The sequence below is a fragment of the Myodes glareolus genome, chromosome 15 (genome assembly GCF_982192425.1).
Source record: "Myodes glareolus chromosome 15, mMyoGla1.1, whole genome shotgun sequence".
Classification (NCBI taxonomy): domain Eukaryota; kingdom Metazoa; phylum Chordata; class Mammalia; order Rodentia; family Cricetidae; genus Myodes; species Myodes glareolus.
Genome location: NC_142040.1, coordinates 33,794,411 through 33,817,673, shown reverse-complemented (window position 1 = coordinate 33,817,673; position 23,263 = coordinate 33,794,411). Strand labels below are relative to the sequence as shown.

Below are 23,263 nucleotides of genomic sequence, written 5' to 3'. Positions count from 1 at the left end.
TTTCAAATAGTGCTTGGTAACTGACTTTGAAACTCTCTCATTTCACGTTAACTTGATCCTTAAACAAAAAGCAAGACTTTTCTGAGGATTTGGTACAAGCTTATTTATAGTTTTAAATCTCAAGTGCATTATAGCTATCCAGTGGTTCCATTTTTATGTGGGTTAAATGTTGGTATGCTCAGTTCTCTGTGATTTTCAGAAACTGCCCTGATGAAGGATGGATAGTGAGGCCTATTTTTTGAGATGCTTAAGTGGTGTTCTTTCCTATTGTAGCTTAAAAGGTTCTTTTCCTTTTAGATGAGATTTGATTTTTTTTAAAGTTTTTTTTCTTTATTCTTATACAATATTGTAGCTTACATTTTTAAAGCTGTTGTTTTAAGTCTTCATTGGTTTCTCATATCATTTAGTAGTACAGGCATTGCTGTGGACTTGTGTTGTGTGTCACCTGTCTGTTAAAATAAGCACACAACGTGTAAATTATGAGAAATCATTTTGAGCTCTCTAACAAACAAGCTAAATAGTCATGGAACTAGTGTTCCTTTCCCAGAGACAGTGAGTTAATTCAGGTCCTAAAGTACTGCAGTTTTCCACAGTCTTATTATGTCAGCAGATGGTCAGAGAGGAAATTTTTCACTCCTCCGATTTCCCCGTCATATTCTGCAGTTTTATAAACTAATGTTTTATTATTTGGAGAAGCACTTGCCTGGGAAGCACACAGTTCTGAGTTCAATTTTGAGACCTCCATTGTAAAAGCTCTGACTGGCTAATCTTTCTTTCCTTTATAGATCCTTATTCAGCAGTTCCTGTTCATAGCACCTGGTACCTCTCAGTTCTTTGCCTGATTGCTTGCCTTGTAAAATATATTGATCAAGAGACTTGAGAGCCTCATGTGATTTGCTAAATGATGTCATTTCCTGGAACAACTGGAGCCATTGGAGTAATAAGGAGCTGTAAGGGAGCTGTGTTACCTGTGAATGGTTCTTGTAACGTTCAAGTTTCTTCATCCCCTTAATAAGTTTATGACAGGCACCCATGGTATTCTGATGGGCGGGTTGGTGTGCACCTTTACTTACATTCAACACTTAGGAATGTGAAGCAAGAAGATCTTAGTTTAGAGGCCTGCTTGGTCTATACAGTGAGACTCTGGATCAGAAACAGGGTCAAGGACAATTGGAGAACTCAGCATTTGAAAGGTAACATATAGACTACAGATAGAAATCTAACTTTCCTTCAGTGTTTCTCTTCCAGCTGATTGCACTGCCTGGTATCCCTGCATAGTAGGATCAGTGTACTGTGGTGCATCTTTGGTTTTATGCTATATTTTCTTACAGAATTGACAAACATGGTACTAGTTATATTTTTGAGGAATGATAGAATCTAAGGTATTGCCAAATAGTCATGCTTAAATACCTAACAGATTTGTTTTCTAATTCAATAACATCAATCCATATAACACATCTTTGAATAATCCATTTTATTACACAGTCATTCTACTTAAACAATAAACTGGCAAGAGACAATATCTTCCATTATTAATTAGGTCTGTAAGTTAATTTGCTACAACACTATGAAAGAATAGTAAATGGAAACTAAATCTATTTACTCTTGATTATTTAATCAGTTTATTTAATATGATGAAATTGGTTTTTATTTTAATGTAGAGAGGTGCTATTCCATCTAGCTTTGTTACTGGAAATTACTGCTAAAATTGGGTGATAGTAAACGTGTTTTATGTTGAAACAGGAGGAACACAGCCAGCCTGGGCTACAGAATGAAACTGTCTCATAAAAACAAAAATACCTTTGCTAAACATAAGGGGACATCTTAAAAGGTAGCATTTTTTTTAATAAGATCCTATAATATTTTCATATTTCTAACAGCTGTTTTGGTGTGAAATTCATCCCATTTTCTTGCCTTTCCTTGTTGTGAAATCTCTTCATTCCCACAGCTTTCTCAATGAACTGATGCTCAGGCTAGCCTGTGATCGTCTGTGGTGAGCTGAACTCAGAAGATCACGTGGGTTCGTGGTGATAGAGTTGGATAAACTTAATTTAATGACTATATAAAAAAAAATCACACTCCATTCAGGAAAATGTCAGTATTCATGAAATATTACAAAAATAAAGCTTGAAGAAAACCTTTAGTTTCTCAAAGTCATAGTAATAGGTTATATTGTCTGGCAGCAATGAGATTAAAGACTGAGAAAATGTTTATCATGTCACATAAAGTTTTCAAACCTTTTTTTAAAACTTGCGCTTTTGAGCCAGGTGACATAAAGACATGAAAGCATGCGGGCATAGATCAGTTACACATAGCCTCTTGTCATTTATTATCAGATGAGAAGGAATGAAGATAAATGAGTTCAAAACTTCAAAATGTGAAACAAAGAGAAACTAACCTTAGGACAATGGAAGGCTTTAAAATGAGTTAGGAGGGAGAAAACGCTGGAACAAATGAGTAGGTACAATTGATTGTCTTTTGAAAACCATCAGTAGAGTAGACACCACAGTAAGTCCAGACAGGGTGAGCAGGAAGGATAGCAATGTAAGATCTTAGAGGTGGCTGCTGAGATGACTCGGCGAGGAAGCTTCTTGAAGCCATGTGAACCCTTGAAAGCAGCTGCCCCAGGAGCCAGTGGTAGAGAACAAACATCACCTCTTGCCCTCTGACCTCCACAGTGAGCCATGGCATGCCCATGGCTTTTCCCTTCCCACAATAGGAAGAATGTGGGTTTTTTAAGAAATAATTTAAAGCAGCATTTCTGAAACCTTAAAAATCTTTGAGATAAAAAAGGGACGCTGTGTGACATTAGGTATGGAACTCTCCAGCAGAGACATCCCAGACAACTGAAAACACTCCACTTCAAGATAGCTTTCCTATAGGGGAAGAGGTGTAATAGGAGTTCTTAAGTAGCCACCTAAGCAGAGGCAGAGTCGTTCTGCTCACGTTCCAGCTGGGTAATACAGTGTCTCTTCAGGAAGGGGAACGTGCCTGGAAACGAGCAATCAGCCTCTCTCACAAAATTTCTAGTCCATGTGACAGAATGAGAACATGCAAGTGACCACATGTTTAAGTATTGGCGAAGATGGGACTAAAGTTGTTAAGTCATTGAACTTTTCATTTAAACCAGAAGACTCCAAGAAAACCGATAGATCAACCATGATGAGAGTTTAACATCATAGTAAGCTGATAATTATTTGTGTTGCTAAAATACACCAACAAAAAACTAGTTAAAGGAAGCAAACTGCGTAAAAGTTCCTTTTATATGTGGACCTTGACCTGTGTTTTGGAGACTCTTTTGGAATTCTGAAGAGGGAAAAAAATCAAAAAGCCATCAAACTTTTAGGAGGAGAAAGGAGACAGGTGCATCCCTAGAGCCCATTGACCAGCCAGTCTAGCTGAATTGATAGCTCTGGGTCCAGAGAGAGAGAAAGACCATGCTGCAGAAAGTAATGTGGAAGACATCCAACATCAGCTTCTTCCCTCGTATGTACATGCACACCTATACTCACGCATGAACACAGACCAGACATGTACAATAACAACAGCAACAATAGTAACAGCAAAAATATTAGTTCTTAAAAATGCTAACAAGTCTGAAAAAGAGACACTGTAGGTTTACCCGTGTCTGGGTGGATAAGTAGTAGAGAGTACATCCCAGATACATCAAATCCATCAAGAAATAGTAACAACTATTTCTGTGTCTGACAGGGACCCCGCTGATCACTCGGCCAGTAAAAGCATTTGCTGTAGAATTGTTCTGTTGTTGTTGTTTCAGACTATTTTCTTTAAAATGTGGACATTTAAGATGTTCAATCATTTATTTTGTGTGTTGTATATTGTAACATGACTGTACACCTATGCATGGGGTGGGGTGTGCTTGTCCATGTGTGCTTAGGGACCAGAGAAAGATGTCACATGTGCTGCTTTCTTACTTTACACGTTATTCCCCTGAGATGATGTCTCACTGGAGCTGATTCTCCTTTCTCTGTGCCCTTCCCCACACCCAGCTCCCTCTTACCTCTTGCACTGGATTGTAGGTGCTCACCATGTCCAGATTTTTCCATGAGTTCTGGGGATTTGAACTCGGAAATCCCCAGAATGGGGAGGATGCTTAGACAGCAAAGCACACTTACCCACTGAGACATCTCCTTAGTCTTTTTATTTATTTTGAGACAGGATCTCTAGCTCATTATGGTCTGAATCCTAGACATGCAATTAAGGATGACCTTTACCCTTTCAGCATGTCTCCTGAGTGTTAGGGTTACAGTTGTATGCCATTTAGAGCCTCAAAAATACTAGGCAAATACTCTACCTACTGAGCTAAAACGTGGATGATTTGATCAGTGGGTATGACATTGAGTGTTAACACAAATATTTTAGCTTCTCTGGCTAAGAAAGTTAGAGATGGTACATTACTACTGCCAGGTTGGTGTTAGGTGCCAAGTTCTCTTTGCCCTGAATAAATCCTTGTTGAATAAGAAGAAACACTCCCTGCTTTCTTTGAAGCCTTCTCCCTTCACCCCAGTGTTGGATGAATAAGTTGTTTCTTTAGTGTAGTCGGCTTGTGTGAGGTAAGGTAACAATTTTTCTGTCATACTGTTGTGTGTAGTAAATTGATTCTTGTTCTTTTAACTGTTCTTGTCTTGTCTTGGTCCTTTGACTTAAACAAGCTAGTCTTTTTATCTGTGCTGTTTGGTGTGTCCAGATTGCTGACTTCTTGAGCTCAGATTGTGGAACATTTGAGGCACGAATGAAGTCACAGAATTCACATCCTGTTCCAGTTAGAACTTTGTTGGCAGCCTGCTCTGCACCTCTTTAAGGCATCTTAGCATTTGTTTGCTATGTCATGCCCAGGGTTCATGACTGTACTTAGCAAGAAAAACTGTAGGAAGGGATTATTCTGAAAAGGAAGTGTCTGGTCAATCTATGCAGTATATTTCTCCAACAACAGGTATAGAATTTGCTAATTAACTTTAGAAAGCTATTTTCTTCAAGAACTCACCACCTGATAAACTGAGTAGGCATTCTGACTTTGTCACACCCAGAGGACTCCATATCTTACCACAAAGTACTTAGCATCCATGTTCATTGCTGGTCTATTTACAATAGTCAGGAAATGAAAATAGTCTAGATGACTGTCTGTTAGTGAATAATAATAGAAATGTGGCATGCATACACAATGGGACTTTAGGCCATAAAATGAAATTCACAAGAAAATGAATGGAACTGGAAATTATTCTGTTAAGTAAGATAAATAGGAATCAGAAAGACAAATATCACGTTCTCCTCTGTGAATCCTAGCTTTTTAAATTTTTAATTGTTATTGTTTGTGTATGTATAATGCGCATGTGCAGTGTGCACATGCACTCTTGGAAGTTGGTTCTCTCCTCCCACCTTTACGTGGGTTCCAGGAGTCAAACTCAGGTTGCCAAACTTTCATAGCAAGTGCGTCTGTACACTGAGCCATCTCGTCGTTAGCACTGATTTGGCTTTTGATGTGTGGGTGTGGGTGTTTGGGTATAAATCATGAAACGAGAAGGGGAAGCACCAGAGAGGGGAAAGAGGTGTTGAAAAAGGACATGGCAGAGTCAAAAAAAGGGCTGAAAGGTGGCCAAATGGTAAAGGGAAGCAAGCATGGTGATAGGGGAGAAACATCAACAAAATTTATATATGAAAATGGTGTAATAAAACCTGTCACTCTGAGTGTTTAAACATCAGATATCTTTATTTACCTGAAGATAGTAGTTAAGTTCTTTGAAGTGCTCTCAGTGACCGCAGGCTCTCCTACAGCTACTGTTCACTAGTTGGGGAGACTTTCATGACTGCAGGCTCTATTACAATTGCCACCGAGTCTTGAGCATAACTTTTAAGCTCAGCTGCTTTTGCTCAGAACTGTCAGTTTTATTATGAATAATGCATTATATTTCTGTAAAGTCAATATACTCTATCCCAATAGGTTTTGTAATTAAAATAATGGTGATCATTGCCATATGTTACTTAAGAAAGCAAATATTTAAAGAATGTTTTTAGATTTATTTATTTATGCGTATGAGTGTTTTGCCTGCATGTGTGCATGTGTACCACATGCATGCCTACTGGAACTAGAATTTCAGATTAATGTGAGCTGCCATGTTGGTTCTTGGAACCAAACCTGGTTCTTCTGCAAGAGCAGCAAGTGCTCATAACTGCTGAGCCGTCTCTCCAGCCCCCAAACTGGAAATGTTTTCTGTCGCTGGCTTTCTTTGGACTGCCAGCCAACTCCCGAATCATGTCACAGAGACTTATTAGTTATGAATGTTTGGTCTTGTACTTGTCCCACTACCTCTTATAATTTAATTTAATATGTTTCTCCTAATCTGTCTTGCCTCGAAGAGTTTTACCTTTCTTTCATTCTGTATGTCTACTTTTCCTCCATTTCTGGCTGGCTGGCTGGCTGGCCAGGGCATCTCCTTCTCTTTCTCTCTCATTCTCTTCCTTTCCAACCTAGATTCCTCCTCCTACTTATTCTTTGTGCTCACCAGCCCTGCCATTCCTCTACTGCTTTTTATTAGACCAGTCAGATGCATTAGGCAGGCAAGGTGAAACAGCAACACACCTTTACGTAATTAAACAAATGTAACACATCTTTGCATAGTTAAAGTAATATCCCACAGCAGTTTTCAGATGCTCACCTTCAGCTTCTGTGCCTGCTGTAGAATGATGTGTTCACCAGGAATGAGGCCTTGGTGCCCTCACTATTCTCTCTCCTGTCTCTCTTGCAGGGAAATGAATATTGACATCTTTATTATCTTAGATTTGTTATATACTCTGCTTTGGTAATATATGGGGCCTGATTTAAGTTTCATGGCACCTATATCTTTTATCCCTCAGTCATATTTTAACATCTGTTTATACAGCCCAAACAGCTGGAATTCAGCTACACTGGGCAAAGACATTCATGCACTTTATTGGAAGTCATGCAGATGTCCAGGATCACTAATGCTGGAATAAATGCTCAGCTTATACTAATACTGTATTGTTTTGTTATTACAGTTATAAGTCATTTAAATAATATCAGTGCCAACAGTGTTAGTACTAAAAACTATTTTTTCTTTTATATTGGTACAAACTGTAGGAAAAACAAACTGATTGTGTATCAATCAGTCAAGATTTTTGATGCCGTAGTGATTCTTCTAAAATGGATGGGATAGGTATCCTAAGAAAACAAGGTGAAGTTCTAAGCATAGTAGCACATGCCTACAATGCCAGTGTTTGGAGGTAGAAGCAGGAGTTCAAGGCCAACTTCAGCTACATTACCTAGTCTGAGGCTAGCCTTGGCTGCCTGAGACCTGTTTTAAACAAAAGAAGTTGAAGTATAAAAAAAGGTTACTTACACAGTACACAAAACAGTTTTTGTGTGGAGTATTCAGCAAGGTTATAGGTAAAAATGTTGATACTGTGATTGTGTTTATATGTGTATAATAGGTTAAAAAAACAGGTGACATCACTTTTGAAATTTCTGCATGTATTCAGAAAGAATTTTGTGATAATATAACGGTGAAAAAGAGGGCTAATGTGCAACTTGTATGTGTATATATGTCTGTGCACTTACAGGCGTAGCAGATGCTAATTGCATGCTTAATTCTTTTGTTTACTGTAGTTGGGCTGGGGAGGAACAAATTTTGATCTCCTCCCAACCTAAAAACACAGGCACAGATTAAATGGTGGTGTTGTATAACCTAGGGCAAATAGCATCCCCTTACTTCCTGAGGGCATGGCCAGACTGTTGTGCTCTAATCTCTGATTGTCCTAAGGTGATAAAGCATTACCCACTGGTGGGTTCTCTTTCTCCTAGGATGCTTTTTACTATGGTCTAGCACTGTAGATAGATGAGTCCTTGGTTCTTGAGGCCTGGGCACATCAGAGCAACTTACACTCGGAGGACCCCAGAACGCTGTCTGCAGGGGGCGTGTAGAAGGCAGGAGTTCTGTGTGGAGAGGTTACAAAACCACAGTGAGGCACATGTGGGGTACTTGTCTTTCTGACACTGTCTGCCTTCTCTGTCCCACAGCTGGCCCTGAAGGACCCTGTGCACACAGTGTCGCTGCAGCAGTTCATCTATGAGAAGCTCAAGGCCCAGCAGGAGATCCTGGGGGAGCAAGGCTTCCAGTCCCTTATGGAAACAGTGGACACAGAGATTGTCACCCAGCTGCAGGAGTTTTTGCAGGGATTCTAAGAGCACATGAGCCATGTGGCCGCCATCCCCTTCTGAAATAAGCTGACTAGCCCAACCTGCCATCTGTATGTGAGAGCCTGCTGAGATGAAGTCATTTGTGTAGGAATAGAAAGAAACCAAGACCATAGATTTTTACTATAAAATATAAAGAGTAAGTGTAAATCCCAAATATTAAAGTCAGAAAGCTATTCCTGGAAAGAATTTAATTTTATATTTATGAGGGGCCCTGTGTTTATTGACAGTAGCTGCATTGCTTCCTGTTAGGAGAAGAAACTCGTTGATTACCTTTTAATCATGAGCTCTTAACACTTGAGAAGATGAAGGTTGATGTTCCAGATGTTTTTTCTGCAACCCAAATTAGTTGAATTTGGTTGCCTTATCATTTTTTTTAAGCTAATGAAACAAGTTTGAAAACTGAGAATGCTGTGCAAATGAGACAGTTAAATTTGTGCACCAGGGAATCATCGTGACAGATACCCACTACCCAGAGTATCTTACAAGGGAGCTGTTTTCATCTGGAGGAGAAATCAGATGGTTTCACTTTCATTCTCGTAATCCGATCCAGGAATTGGTAAAGGCACTTGTAACTTTACTTTCAGTGCATACATGGAAGGCCCCCTAAAGTGAACCTGTCGTACTATAGTGCCAAGTGGGAGACCTCTGGTCTTGCTCTGGCCCTGTTCCTTTGCTACCTGTGAAGGCCAGTAGCCCTGTGAGCACCAAGAACCAGACAATCCCAAGTCCCCTTTCTGCTGTGACAGTCGTGCTTGACTGTGACAGGCTGCTCAGTATTTCTCCATCTCAGGTTCCTCAGTGCAGGGGTGTATCAGCACCTCTGTGCCATGGGTGCGCCTCAGAGGACCCAGCAGCAATCCCCAGGGTACTAGCACTGACATCACTAGTCTTCCTTCCTGTCCCTGTTACACTGAACGTGTAAGGGGGAGAATTGACGCCTTACTCTGCATTACTTGCCATTGTGAGGAAACTTTAGAGCATCTTTTAAGAAATACTCAAGAGTAAGATTGGAAATGTCTTATCTTTCTATAGAGGTTTGGGTACAGTATGTAACTGTGGGAGAACCACTACCCTTTGTAAGCTATGGAACTCATAATGATATATGATGTTTTCAGCAAAGAAAGAAAATATGGTCCAATTAAATTTTCCAAAGATACCTCATCTTTGACTCTTTTGCCTTTTTTTCTTGCCTCCACAAAAACACATAAAACAGTTCATTAAAACTTCCCAGTAGATTATAAAGAAGGTTCCTCTTACACTATGGTTCTAGTCTTCCACCCAAAGATGGTATCAATACTACAGGTTTCAAATCTTCATTTAAAGACTGAGTAGTCCTTGACAGTGACGTTTCTTTGCCATTGTTTCTCAGCTACATGAGATACGTGAGATGTATGAGATGGACATGAGAATGTCTTTCTTTTGCTTAATTATTTTCATTTGAAGCATTCCCAGCCATGCCACCAGAAAGTCCTAACATCCCAACCCCAGCCATAGGAAACGATTGCCTTCTCTTTCTTGTTGAAGTGTGTTCCAGTGCATAGAAAAGGCCCAGCAACTGCTTTGCAAGGCCACTTAATTTCAAAGCTTCCCAAGGAGATGAATGTGCTTCACTTTTAAAATTGTGGATTAAAATAGTTTTTATAAAAAGCTCCGAAAAAGTATTTATATATACCATGTTTTTCTATGCATAATTAAGGTTTTCTGTAATTATCGGTTCAAGGTTCTATCCATTGACATATTGTAGCAACATACAGATTTTGATGAAGTGATTCATCCACTCTTCCTATTGTACAATATGTAGCTTTTGAAGGGATGGTCATTTCTATTGCACTAACATACTCCTTTTCAGTTTATTTTATATCCTGGAGACTTTCCCAACCCTCTTACCAAGGCCCATGTGACCAGCAGTAACAGCTTTCAAGGTACCCTACAAATTGGTCGTTCTTCTCTCTCTTCTAAGCAATACTAGGTAAGCCACATTAGTAAGTGCTAATGCACTTCTGTGATTCTCTCTTGAAACTTGTTTCGTTTTAGGCCTTTATTTAACCCATCTTGTTATGGTCAAGTCATAGTGCCTGCAGTCTTCTGGGACAGAGCAGGGTACCTACCTTCAGGGTGTTACACTGTCTGGTAGGAATGTAGAGTGGCAAACATGACCAGAGAATGTGGGCTCTGGCGTCAGTCCTTATTTAGAAGCAGCAGGCTAGCGGATGAAGATCAGACACAAAATAAATTGATACTGTCCCAGGCTGGTTGGTAACTGCTAAAGCCAGCTCGTGCACGGCACAATGGGTGAGGCTGTTTAGAAGTTACTGGCCCTGTACTGGAAGCGAGCAGCCCTTGACTCTGTACTCCCAGTCATTTAAAATTAGTCACATGCAAAAAACCATCAGTTTTTGAAATGCTATCTCTTTGTAGCCCCACAATTCTCAACTGTGTGAATTAAAACAAAGTTCAACGTCAGAGTGTGTAGTCCGCTAAGATTTTAAAATCTACTCTAATAGAAATGGACAAGTTAATGGAAGCTAATGAAAGTAAAACAAGGGATATGTGTAATAAAGAACAAAGTGTGGGGGGGGGGGGTCAGCAGCATGGCCCAGTGGGTAAAGGCACTTCCTGCCAAGCCTGGCAACCTAAGTTCAGTCTCTGAAACCCACGTGATTGAAGAACTCCAGCAAGTTGTCAGTTAACCTCCATGCACATCCTGTGCCCCCTCCCTCCAAATAAATAAAAATACATTGAAAACTTTTTTCATTTCCACCAACTTTAGAAAATAATATACAGAAGCTTTATTTTAAAAAAAATAATAGCACAATGAATCCCAGGACACCTTTTATTTAGATTACCAAGTGCAAATGCATACATACATGAACACAGACATGAGTTTGTGTGTATGTGTGTGTGTGTACACATGCATGTGGAGCTGGAGGTTGATGCTAGGTGGATTTCACAGCTGCTGTCTACCTTATTTTTTAGACAGGGTATCTCACTGACCCTGGCGCTCACTAATTCAGCTACACTGGCTGACCTGTAAGTTCCAGGGATCTGACTGCCTGTCTCCACACCCCAGTGCTGAGGTTACAAGTGTGTGGGACCACACCTGTGTTTACAGTGCTGCTGGGGATCCAAACTCAGGTCCTCATGCTTGCATGGTGAGTATTTCACCAACAGAGTCATCTCCCCCGTTCCTGTTCTTGTTTTCTAGACAGGGTCTCCCTGTGCGGATCAGATTGGCTTTGAACTCAGGCCTTCTGCTTTAAGTTCGTAAGTGCTGAATTACAGGCATGTGTCACCATGCCCAACTTAAGAATTTATTTTTGCTCAATCATTTGAAGGTTTTGTGACTGAGTTGGTGTCCCAGCACCACCACTGGAAACCTTGCGTCCTTACAGAAGATGGCTGGCTCAGGCTCTGAATTCTCCACTGCTAGGAGTCCTCACTAGGGTCACTTTCGTAGAATCCCGAAAACTGATGCTGAACTAGGTTTCCACATCACTACCCCGCAGATGTCCTCTAGTTCTAGTCTGCTCTCCCAGTATTCTCTCCATCCCACCCTCACCCCCCTCCTGTTCTCATTCCCACCCAACCCCAGTCCATCCACAAAATCTGTTCTATTTCCCCTTCCCAGGGAGAGCCCTTTAGCCCTCCTTGTTACATAGTTTTTCTGGGTCTGTGGATTGTAGCATGGTTATCTTGTACTTTACAGCTAATGTCCACTTATGAGTGAGTATGTACTGTGTTTGGGTGTCGGTTACCTCACTCAGGACAACTTTTTCTAGTCCCATCCATTTGCCAGCAAATTTCATGATGTCATTTGTGACGCGCTTCCTGACCAGCAGGAATGGACGATCACGAAATCAAGAATCCTTCTCAATCACAATTTATTAGAGCTCCTTGATTGAAAGGGGGAATGGGGAACAGGGATGAGAGAGAGAGCGAAAAATCCAAAGACAGCCGCTTTTCTAGGGTGAGAGGCTCGAATGCTGATTGGTTGATGCCATTCTACTAGGACCCAAGGTCACGGGACAGGTCAGGAGACCGAGTCTCTTGAAATGCAAAACAAGGCTCCGAGCACACCGGCCTAAGGCGGCAACATCAAAGGATATGTATACCTCCAGGCTGTAGGAGTGCTGGCACTATCTGGCCAAGGCCACATCCTGGCGGCTCCCTACAGTCATTGTTTGTAACAGCCGAGTAACACTCCATTGTGTAAATGTACCACCTTTTCTTTATCCAGTCTTCGGGTGAGGGACATCTAGGTTGTTTCCAGTTTCTGGCTACTATGAATAAATCTCTGTGACCATGGTTGAGCAAGTGTCCTTGTGATAGGATGGAGCACCCTTTTGGGGTGTATGCCCAAGAGTGGCACTGCTGGGTCCTGAGGTAGATGGATGGGATTACAGGCATGAGACAGCACATACCTTGTGTTTCTGCTGTGAAGGTGTTTGGATACAATAAAACCAGAATCCAACACCCTCCTGGAGATGAAGGCAAGTGCTGGCCTCTTTCCAAATGCCCTTTTTGGTATTTATGATGACACCTTCATGTTTGGGTTGTGTTTAGCAAGCAGGAGCTCGCCAGACCTCAGAACACTGTCTTCTGTCTCAGTCAGAGAAAACAGTGCATTCCGGCTGGCAAATCAATGAGAAGGTGGCCATTTCTTTACATGGGACTGTGAGCCTGGTCTTAGGGTAGTGACAGCTGCCGAAAGAAGTTTGGAATTACCCTTGGACTGGGTGTAGCGCCATGGGTTCTAGCCCAAGCACCATAAAATTTATAGTTTTTTTTCCCCCTGTAGGAAGAAAGTGCACTCTGTTATAACTTCCAAAGCTCTGGGTGCCACTAATATCGGGTTCTGCCCAGTTCCGTGCTGCTCATCTGAAGCCAAGTTTCTGTTTTCACTTCTATGCGCCTGAGAGGCTTGTGGTCTGCAGCACTTGGACAAAATTCAGAACTGGGAGCCACTGCTTACATTTTCTCTTGAAATCTTCCCTACCCTAGGAAGCGGAGAGTTACTCATTAGCAGATCCGAAACAAAGAGCTCTCGCTCTTTGCTCCAGCTGATGCCTGCATTCCACTCCTCTGGGCCTGTCGAAATTTCTTTAGCCAGATAGGCGCTGAAGCAGGGTATAATCCAAGAAGGGAATATATTGATATCTGGTCATCCAGCCCCTTTTCCTTTAAAGCGGAGCATCGATTTTTATGCCATTTAATTTCCCAGTGGGGCAAAAATGGAATTGAAAGAAATAACCGCTGGAGTAGCTACTAGTGCAGGGAGGCTTAAAGCATCCCCATCTATCTGCCACCGGGCTGGTCGTTTTCAAGTAGAAAATAAACCTTTGGACTAGAACTGCCATGGGGGTTTTTTATTGCAAGGGTTAGAGTGAGAAAGGCTAGGGAGGAGGTTGGGGGGTGATAGGGGTGCTGCAAGTGAGCCATTAGGGGTTTTTCTCCTTAGTTTTCACCTGAAATCAGATCCACTTTTCATTCCAAAGGGGGCAGGTCATTTCCACAAAGCTCTCAGCTGGCACAGTGGTTTGTTTTTCTCTTTTCATGAATGCTACAATTTAAGCAATAATCTAGAAGCACAACACTTTTGATTGACAGAGAAATTGTAGTTCAGGAAAGTGTCCACTGAGCCCAGAAATGTATTGACAGCTAGTCAGGGGAAGGAATGCCTATTGGCAGGTCTGGAGGCAATCACTAACTAACCATGAGCTCTGTTGAGTCAAGGAAGGCAGTGTGGCTTATTTCTTCTTCCGATCAAAAGGCACGTATCTTGTGATGTCTCTGACAGCGGAATCCATACCATGAAATGGCCTTGTCTTTCATCCTTCGTGTTTGTTACAGCAGGATGCTGCAGGCAGGGTGCTAGGGCAGGTGCTGTGGGCAGGATACTGCAGGCAGGATACCCAGAGAGCATGCTGAGCCCGGGAGCACATTGTTTCAGCCTTCTTGTTTGTGACAGCAGGGTGCTGTGGGCAGGATGCCAAGATCTAAGTGGTGCCCAGCCAGTGAGCACAGAATACTTTGTTCCATGTGCTAGAAGAAGCTGCTACTGGCAGTGTGCAGTTAGGACATAAAAAAAAAAAATTACTCTAATACATTAGGGGTTGATCCCCCCCCCCCATCTCTGTAACCCTGACCTGGAACTATCTCTGTAGACAAGGCTGGCCTCAAACTAAGGAGTGCTGGGATTAAAGGTGTGTGCCACCACCGCCCAGGCTGGGATTGATTATTTTAAAGTCCGTTTTGTTTTGTTTTGTTGAGACCCAGGCTGCCCTCAAACTTGTACATAGCCTGTGCTTGAATATCTGATCCTTCTGCCGCCAGAAGTGCTGGGGTTATAGGTGTTTATCACCATGCCCAGTTTATGTGTGCTGGGAAAGAACCTAGGGGTTTGTGCAGCTAGGAAACCAGCAATGCAGCCCTGAGTGTTCTTTTGTTTGCCTTATGGTATGCCTTGTAATTTTTATTTCATTTTGTATACTTGGTTTGTTGCTGTTGTTGTTGTTTGGTTGGTTGGTTGGTTGGTTGGTTGGTTGGTTGGTTGGATTTAGGATATTTTGCTGTTTTAATTTTTTCCCACTTTAAGTTAAATATGCTCTTTGGCAGTTTGACGTGTGTGCATCCTGTGCACACATAGTGCACACTGACCATTCTCAGCCCCAAATCTGTCCCATCTCACTGTTACCCAGTCTACCCTGTCCCTTCCCCACAATCTTTTGTCACATTCATGTGTGTCTATTGTTTTCTTGTGTGATTCACTGAGTCTAACCAGGGCCATAGATTTGGAGGAATTTTTTTTTTTTTTTAAAGACGATAGAATCTTGCTATGTAGCTCAGCCTGACCGATCATCTACTCAGGTCCTCCTGCCCCAACCTCAAACAAAGTAAGCATGGGATTTTATTCAGGGAGTTTCTACAATATATATGAAAATACATGCAAGAATAGGCATATCTCTGAGCCTGCTCAGTTTAAGGTTGTAGATCACGTGTTTAAAAGGAAAAGGGGCTGAAGAACTGGCTTAGCAATTAATCGTACCCGAGTACTATTCCCAGAACCCACATGGTGGCTCACAACCATCTGTAACTCCAATACTAGGGGATCTAATGTCTTCTTCTGTGCACATGGTGCACAGACATGAATGCAGGTAAAACACCCGCAAACATCAAGTTAAAAAAAAAGAAAAGAAAGGAGAGGGAGAGAACCATGTAGGTACTGGAAATAGGATGAGTGCTTATCTTGGCAGCGTGTATGCTAAAGTTGGAACAATGCGGAGAAAATTAGCATGGTCCCTGTGGAAAGATGGCATGCAAATCCAAGAGGCGATCTCTATTTTTTAAAAAGAAAAAAAAAATGGTGCAAACCTGACCATGCTTAGCTCAAGGTCAAAAGGGGAAGCTCTTGGATAAGAAGCTTCTGGCTATGATAGGTTTAGCATTACAGCGAGTCACACTTCCATTAGTTGGCTAAAATAATTAACCTGTGTTAGGTAGTTAGCTATCAGCTGGAGGAGAGGACATTATTCTGGAGCCTTCTCTCATAATCAGTGGCTTGTCAAACCGAGAACAGGAACAGCAGGTCCCTAATTATTGCTCAGAGTCCTAGCTCTGAGCCTGGGAAGAGACGAGGTATCATTAATTGATAGCTATCAAACCTGGTTCCAGGAACCTGAACCTTTATGAGGTTAATGTATAGGGAGAGGATTTCCAGTAAAAAAATAAAACATACCATTTTCCTTCCTGCAAGAGTCAATCAAGATGGGACCATCCGCCACCTGGGCAGAAAGAAGTCTCTCAGGAAAGCTTAAGAAATTGTATAATAGCTGCCTAAAATGTAAATCAGGCTTACGGTCCCTTTGGCTATTGTATAATCTCACTCCTTGAAAGACCTCCAGGCCACCCTGTAATAAATTCTACCCATTTTCTCCTCTAATCTCTGTGTCTCATTGGAATTCCTTCCATGGAGATTGCAGGAACCGGGAAGCTAAGGAGAGACAGAGGGACTTCAGACTTCAAATGCTAAGAGTTACGTGGCGACCTTGGCTATCGCTTCAAAATTTCTCCAAAGAGTTTTGGTTGAAATGGAAAGAACACTCTGAAAGAAGTGTATCCACAGACTCTTTGGGGGTGGTGGTGACACTCTTTCCCCACGAGTGGAGGAGTGGGCCCCTAAAAGTGCCTGCCTCTCATTCAGGTATTGGTTATACTAGTTAATAGGAACTGAGATATGTTGGCATGTAGTGTGAGGATTTGTGTTAAGATAGCTAGATGGATCACTTGGGTTGTATTTATTATTTGTGGTAGCAAGAGCCAGAGACTTTGGGTTCTCCAGTGTTCTGGTTTTGTTTCCCCTCTTGACTGTGGTCTCCCTTAAATCACTTCCCCTGAGAGAGCCTGTTCAGGCAACAACTCTTTCCACTATAGAACTCTATTGGTGTGGTGGGGAGGCCTGGGGAATGCAGGTCTCTCTATTTATTTATTTGTTTGTTTATTTTACATATCAACCACAATTTCCTCTCCTTCTTCTCCTCCCGTTCCCTTCCCCTATCCACTCCTCCTCCATACCCATTCAGAAGGGGTAAGGCCTCCCATGGCAGTCAGCAAAGCCTGGCATATCAAATTGAGGCAGGATCAAGCTCCTCCCCCTTGCATCAAGGCTAGGGAATAAGTTCCAAAGAGCCAGTTCTTGCTTCAGAGATAGGTCCTGGTCCCATTACTAGGGGCTCCACAAAAGACCAAGCTACGCAACTGTCACCCAGATGCAGAGGGCCTAGGTGGGTTGTCAGTAGATCTTGTTTATGATTCTAGATCGGTTCATCTCTCAGTTGCAGGGAGACCATCTGCCTGGCAAACTCAGTTTGGGTCATTTGGCCAACCTCTTCTGGATGGAGTAGGAAGTATGACTTTTGAGCTCTTAGCCTGTTGGAACTGAAGCAAGTGTCTCTATATGGTCTTCCATTATATAAATCATCACCTAACATAAACATGAATATTTGAAAATTACTCAAAGTGATTAAGCTTCTTCAATAATTTGGAAATAATATAAAAAGAGGAAAGCATCCAAGCCCCTGTTTGCTTTGTAGCAGGCCTCTCTGTAGTTGTAAAAGGTGGTGTGCTCGTGTTAAGCCGTTTGTGACTATAGTGAGTACCGCGGGAGGGAATACAAGTAGCTTCTGACTTTAATAGGTGAAGACAGCCAGCTAGTGTCTTACTACATGGTTTCCATTTTTCTCTGTCACTTGGCGATCATGGGTCTGGCTCACGTTAGTGTCATTTTATTAGTGCTTGGTCCTTTCATTAGCTGAATGTTGCAATTAACTACTCCCTGTGCCACTTAAATATTCTTCAAAGTACTTGGCATCTGCATAGAAATTCATCACAAGGGTATGTCGTGTTTATTAATTCTCTGGCTATTTGACTATGATAATCACCCTATGCATACATTTTTTATATACCTTCAATTTTCTTAGAATTTACTAGAAACAGTTATTAGGTAAAAGTTATTAATAGTAAGAATGTATTAGTATTCGTATGCTTTCGATACAGGTCAACTGCTTAGCTTAAGAGAACTCCCCACCCCCAGCCCCAGTACAGGGTCTTGCTATAAATAGCCCAGGTTTGTCTCCAGCTAGCAATCGTCCTGCCTTAGCCTCCTTATTGCTGGAATTACAGGATGAATGAGCACACCACCCTGCTAGGTTTTTCTTGATGGAGATAGCGTAGTTACTATGTTAGGAATGAGGCCGCCACAGGATTCATCTTCTTACCCTCCGTTAGCACTGAGGGGGACCAGCCCTGCCCTCAGTCCTGCTCTCACCTCTGCCCTCACCCCTGTCCTCTCTCCACCATCGCCTTTAATATGTAATGCACAGATTATTTTGTGGCATTTGCATATTAATATGTTGAAGTTCTTACCTCCATGGAGATAGTAATAGGGGTTGGGGCTGTTGAGAGGTGATTAGGTCATAGCAGGATTCTTTTAGGTCACATTAGTGCCTCTATGAGAGAGACCCTGAATGGAGTAGGCAAAAGCACCTTGTCCTGCCATTTTATGTACTGCCATTTTATCTGTAGGGTGAAACAATGTTCAGGTTCCTAAGCCCTAGGGGAGCTGAGAACTTTCCAGTGGCTGACCCACTTCCTCCCTAAACCATAGAAAGAGTCATTATGCATCTCTGGTTCTCTAGAAACGTTACTGCTGTTCCCAACAATAGAAAGAACAAATGAATCTGATTGGTTGGACTGAAAGGCTTACATTGTATGTCCGTTGACAATGATGGAACGCTCAAGGAAAGATTAGGGAATCTTCGATTCCTGATTGGTGAAAATCGTAACTGTAACTTGGCAACCAGTGTTTCTGACAAAAGTTATAAACCCCACTGCTGCCCCTGCTCGGGGCTGTCAGGAGAAACAAGGCTCTCGAATCCTTGTCCTGCAGCCCTGAGTGATCAGTGGCCCTCTTATGTGCTGATTTATTAAAGTTTTTGGAATTCATAAGTGTTGTCTTTCTCCTTCCTCATGGTGCACAACGAACTAAGACACATGATGAGTCTAATTGCCTGCAGCTCATGTCATTTAATGTCCTCCTGTTGTTTCAGCTTTCTCATTGACAAAATGAGGGTAGTAGCTTCCTTTCGAAGTGGTTATAAGAATCAAAACCTCATTCATTCAACTTTTACTAGACCGGTGTTCCGGAGTGTCTGTGTACGACAGGCCCTAAGCTGAGTCCTAGGATACAGAAACAAGCAAAAGCAGGAAAATATGCTTCGCTGTGAACTTGGTGTCATGGGAAGGACATCCATCAAGCCTACCAAGAAATGCAAAATGACTTGGTGACCCGACCTCTGAGAGATGCTGTGGGCAGATCGATCCCCAGGGGGCAGAGCCGACAGACTGATTTGGGGGTGACTAGTGGAGGAGAGTGGTGGAGAGGTGACATGAGGGGAGACCCTAAGGGTTTCGCTGGAAGGAGCAGTCCATGAAACATAGAAGAAAGTGCAGGGCAGGCTGAAGGTGTGAGCATGTTGGGGCTGAGAGGGGTCTTGTGACAGGAACAGGAAGAACAAGGGGAAACATGGTGCTAGACTTCCGGCTGTGGAGACCTGATGACCAAAATCAGCCTATGTTAGTCCCGGAAGAGCCTCAGCAAGTGGAGGGAGAACACCAGGGTTGCACAGACAGATTCACTGTGTAAAGTCTGAGTCCTGACTGCGTGCGTGTGTGGAGCTGAGGGGGTATAATGTGGGAGTGTGATGAGGAGGACCACAGTAAATTAGAGGCCAGTCTGGGCTAGTGTGAGTTCAAGGCCAGTTTTGACCACTTTCTCATGGTCCTGTCAGCTGGGTGCAAGACTGTTTTTCCCGAAACCACACTCCTGGCCCTTCTTGCCTCTCTGACCCTCTGGAGTTTGCTCACACTTGCTGGCATCCCGTTGCCTAGAGACACACTGCACAGATGTCAGCCTCCATTGCCAGAAGCATGGGCTTCTTTCCTCCCCTTTTATTATGCTAGCTGTCTCTTTGGATTAAGAGAGCACCTTATGCCAGTATGACCGTCTTACTTAATCAGATCTGTAAAGAGCCCACTTTCAAATAAAGTCACATTTCTAAGTACTAGAGTTAGGATTTCAATGATATTTATTTGGTCACCTTGTGAATCTGTATGTGTGGAGGGGGCGGTCAGCATCCTCAGTTCCTGATTTCCTGGGGAAGGTGTGTCTGGACACTAGGAGCCCCAGTACTGTGGGTTGGAAGTGCTGATTCCAGAATACAGTCTGGTTCTGCATGCACTTAGGAAATGTGGTATGAGTTTTATTCCTTTTTAGATACTAAAGCTTCAGGTAGGCACAATCTCATAGGAGCAGGGATCTGAACTGTGTGGGCACAGCACCCAGGGGTCTCCAGGCTTCCTTCCAGCAAGGAAGTTCAGTGTTGGAGGCACACTTATTTTACTTCGGGGTAGATCCTGGATCATGTAATTATTCTCCAATCATGTCCCTGGTGTCTATCCATGTTCTAATCATGTTGGTTTTCTTTCTTTTTTAATATTTATTTATTTATTATGTATACAATATTCTGTCTGTATATATACCTGCAGGTCAGAAGAGGGTACCAGACCCCATTACAGATGGTTGTGAGTCAACATGTGGTTCCTGGGAATTGAACTCAGGACCTTTGGAAGAGCAGGCAATGTTCTTAACCTCTGAGCCATCTCTCCAGCCCCTCTAGTCATATTGGGTATCAACACAGGACATCCATGCTTGGGTGTCACCACAAACTGCTGAAGTTGCCCGGAAGGACTGGATTTCTCTGCGTCGGAGGAGATTGCTGAGTGAAATGGGCCAAATGCACTTCAGCACCAGGGACTCTGCTGAGAAGGCTATTGGGATTCTGACCGTGTCCACCACACCAGACTCCTCTCCATTCTTGATTTGCCCTCCAGAGCAACATTCAATTTGGCACTTTCTGTGGAGTTGTGTATCTTGAGGAGCATGGTCTCGGGATGAACATATGTGTATGATTCCAAGCCCCAAATCCTAGTTTCCTTTTGGTCAGCTAGCATAAGGGCCCCCCAACCAAAGATGTCAATATATTAATTCTCATAAAACGAGTATTCCGCTGCGTGACCAAAGAGACTGTGTATCTAATGATGGATCACACTCTGAGATGGATAGTGCCCTGTGCTATTCAGAGGCCCATCTAATCACACAGGTCCTTAAAAGCAAAGAAATGTCCCCCAGTGTGCTGAGACATGACGAAGGACCAAGTGTCAGAGTGAGGTGTTGCAGGCTTTGAATACCGAGGGGAAGGAGCCACCTGCCAGGGCCTGCTGGGGCCCAAGAATTGAGAAAGGCAAGGAAGTAGATTCTCTCCCAGAACCCCAGAAGGAACACAGCTGACTGCCCACACTTGGTTATAGAACTTCTCAGCTGCAGAAATGATTCATTTTAAAATAAATTTATGAGGCGCCTCGTTGGCATAGCAAGTAAAGCACCAATCCCATAAGATCCCTTTACGGGGCTGCAGAGATGGCTCAGTGAGCGTTTGCTGCTCACACAGAGGACCTGGGTTCTGTTTCCAACACTTACGCTGTCTTCTGACCTCCATGAGCACCAGACAGTCCTGTGGTATGCATATACAGGTGCAGGTAAAACACTAATACAAAAGATAAACAAATCTAAAAAATAAAAAATAAAAATTTGTGATTATCTGTGAAATTAACATAAAATGAATGTATCCATTTTTCTAGCTGGCGATAATATTGATCTGTGGAGTATTTGAGTGGGTTCGCTGAGACGTGAAACTCCACGATAGCCACTTCACACGCTATCATGAGCTATACCATCCTGAGACGCTGGACTAGTCTTCCTTAGTTTCTAGCTTCCAGTTTTGACCCAGGTGAGTTTCTTAGCTGTTTGTGGGACATGTACTACTCCTTGCCATGCATGCATGCAGTCAACCTCTCTGGGGAGCTTGTTAAATTGCTGAACCTCATTTTAAACCCACTGATTTAGAGCCCATTTTTTAACAAGATCGCTAGGAGATCCATATGTACCTTAAAGCCTGAGCATCACAGGACAAGGTGTTTTCCAGCATCAGAGAGCTGACAGAATAGATGTCCAGGCCTTTCACATCTAGATTGTTACGTTTCCAGTTACTTCTAGTGCTCAGAGGATTGGCACCACTGGGATCAGTATATAGAGATGCTCTTCAATATGTGAGATACAAATCAGAATTGTAAAATTTTCAATTAATGTTTCCCTCTAAAGAGAACTGTCACACTATTATAAATAGTAACAAGTACTGTGTTCTTGAAGACAGAAGAATAGACATCAAGGAAGAGCGCAGACATGCTTTCCCTGCCCCTTCGTTATCGGTTCCCCGGTTCAGTTTCCTTGTGTACACTTGCTTAGCCTCTTCAGGGACGCCACCAGCTCGCGTCACTCTGAAGCCATCCCTAGACTCCTCTATGACCCTGGCACTTAGTCTTTGTAGCTTCCTGTTGTCTTCTCTTTAACAGGAGAGCCTCAAACACTCCGGACAATTATCAGAAGACAGATGAGAGTCTTTGGAAAGCTCAGAGCTCTGGGAGTCAAATAAAGCCTGCCCCAAATGGAGAGGTGTGTTTCACTCTACCCACTGAGGACCGTTTGTGTAGGGCACGTGCTTCCAGTGCACAGTGATGTGTGTTCATGGTAGCTACAGTGAGACTATTGGTTACCCGCTGCTTTGTGAGCTATCTTCCCTCTGCTCACTGAGATTCTAGGCTCTCAGATCTGTTGCGGGAAATGCCTAAAGGGGCCTCAGTTCGAATCTACTTTCTTGGGCGTGTAGCTCAGTGTAGTACTTGTCTAGTCTGTGTACAGCCCCTGGCTTGGCCCCTAGCACTGTCGGGGGAGTTGGGGGCTACAAGGAAGCAGAACTGTGTTTCCTCAAACAGATAATAAAATAACAATAACAACAACAACAACAAAGCCTGTTTGGGCCACCCTGCAGCCCGTTTATGATAGCCAGGCCTGGTGTTCTTGACAAGTTAATGCAGGCCAGCAGGTGTTCACACATAAAATTAAAAAGTCACTGGTTTCTGAGTCTGAGGCTAGCCTGGTCTACAGGGTGAGTTCCAGAGCATCCGGGGCTACACAGAGAAACCCTGTGTCAAAAATCCAAACCAATATAAAAAACAAAACAAAACAAAGGCCCCTCCTGGTAAGTAGCAGGCATTTTTGCCAAGGCACAGTGCAGAGAATCATGAAGCCGACCCGGCCTAGCTGCTTGAGAGGTGTGTGTCAGCGTCATTGGTTTCTGAGGTTACTGTGAGCCTTTCGGTTCCTGAGAAACCGAGGCACTCACTCAGGCAGTGGTGCATTCAGGACATCTGTGTTTCTCTGTGTTCCTTAGAAGTTGGCAAAGCATGTGAAGGTTTGGCAGAACAATTAGTCTTAGACATTAATCTTAGATTTGCTTTCGAGCTGGCAACCGCCATTACATCACGGCAGCTACCATTGTACTCTGTTTTGATAAGTGT

At 42.8% G+C, this 23,263-nt stretch overlaps 1 protein-coding gene, 1 long non-coding RNA gene and 1 other non-coding gene across 8 annotated transcripts in view; all 3 read left to right on the top strand.

Moving 5' to 3' along the window:
- The window catches only part of Ipo11 (importin 11), a 172,799-nt gene extending 163,405 nt beyond the window's left edge, over positions 1–9,394 (top strand). For 4 of the 6 annotated variants that reach the window (XM_085676742.2, XM_087896878.1, XM_048442968.3 and 1 more), the window contains one exon: positions 8,054–9,394. In XM_085676742.2, coding sequence (XP_085532868.2) covers positions 8,054–8,218 — 165 coding nt within the window. In that variant the 3' untranslated portion in view covers positions 8,219–9,394. Of the gene's footprint in view, positions 1–785; positions 1,523–8,053 lie in introns of those variants that run through there. The other 2 variants (XM_087896880.1, XM_087896879.1) reach the window with 2 other exon arrangements.
- Positions 9,395–15,470: 6,076 nt separating this feature from the next.
- On the top strand, positions 15,471–15,577 carry LOC125406224 (U6 spliceosomal RNA). Its single transcript, XR_007233854.1, has one exon. It is a non-coding gene; the product is annotated as a U6 spliceosomal RNA (small nuclear RNA).
- A 4,764-nt stretch (positions 15,578–20,341) lies between these two features.
- Positions 20,342–22,355, top strand: LOC125406042 (uncharacterized). Its single transcript, XR_014997077.2, has 2 exons — positions 20,342–21,636; positions 22,259–22,355. It is a non-coding gene; the product is annotated as an uncharacterized LOC125406042 (long non-coding RNA).
- Positions 22,356–23,263: the final 908 nt, after the last annotated feature.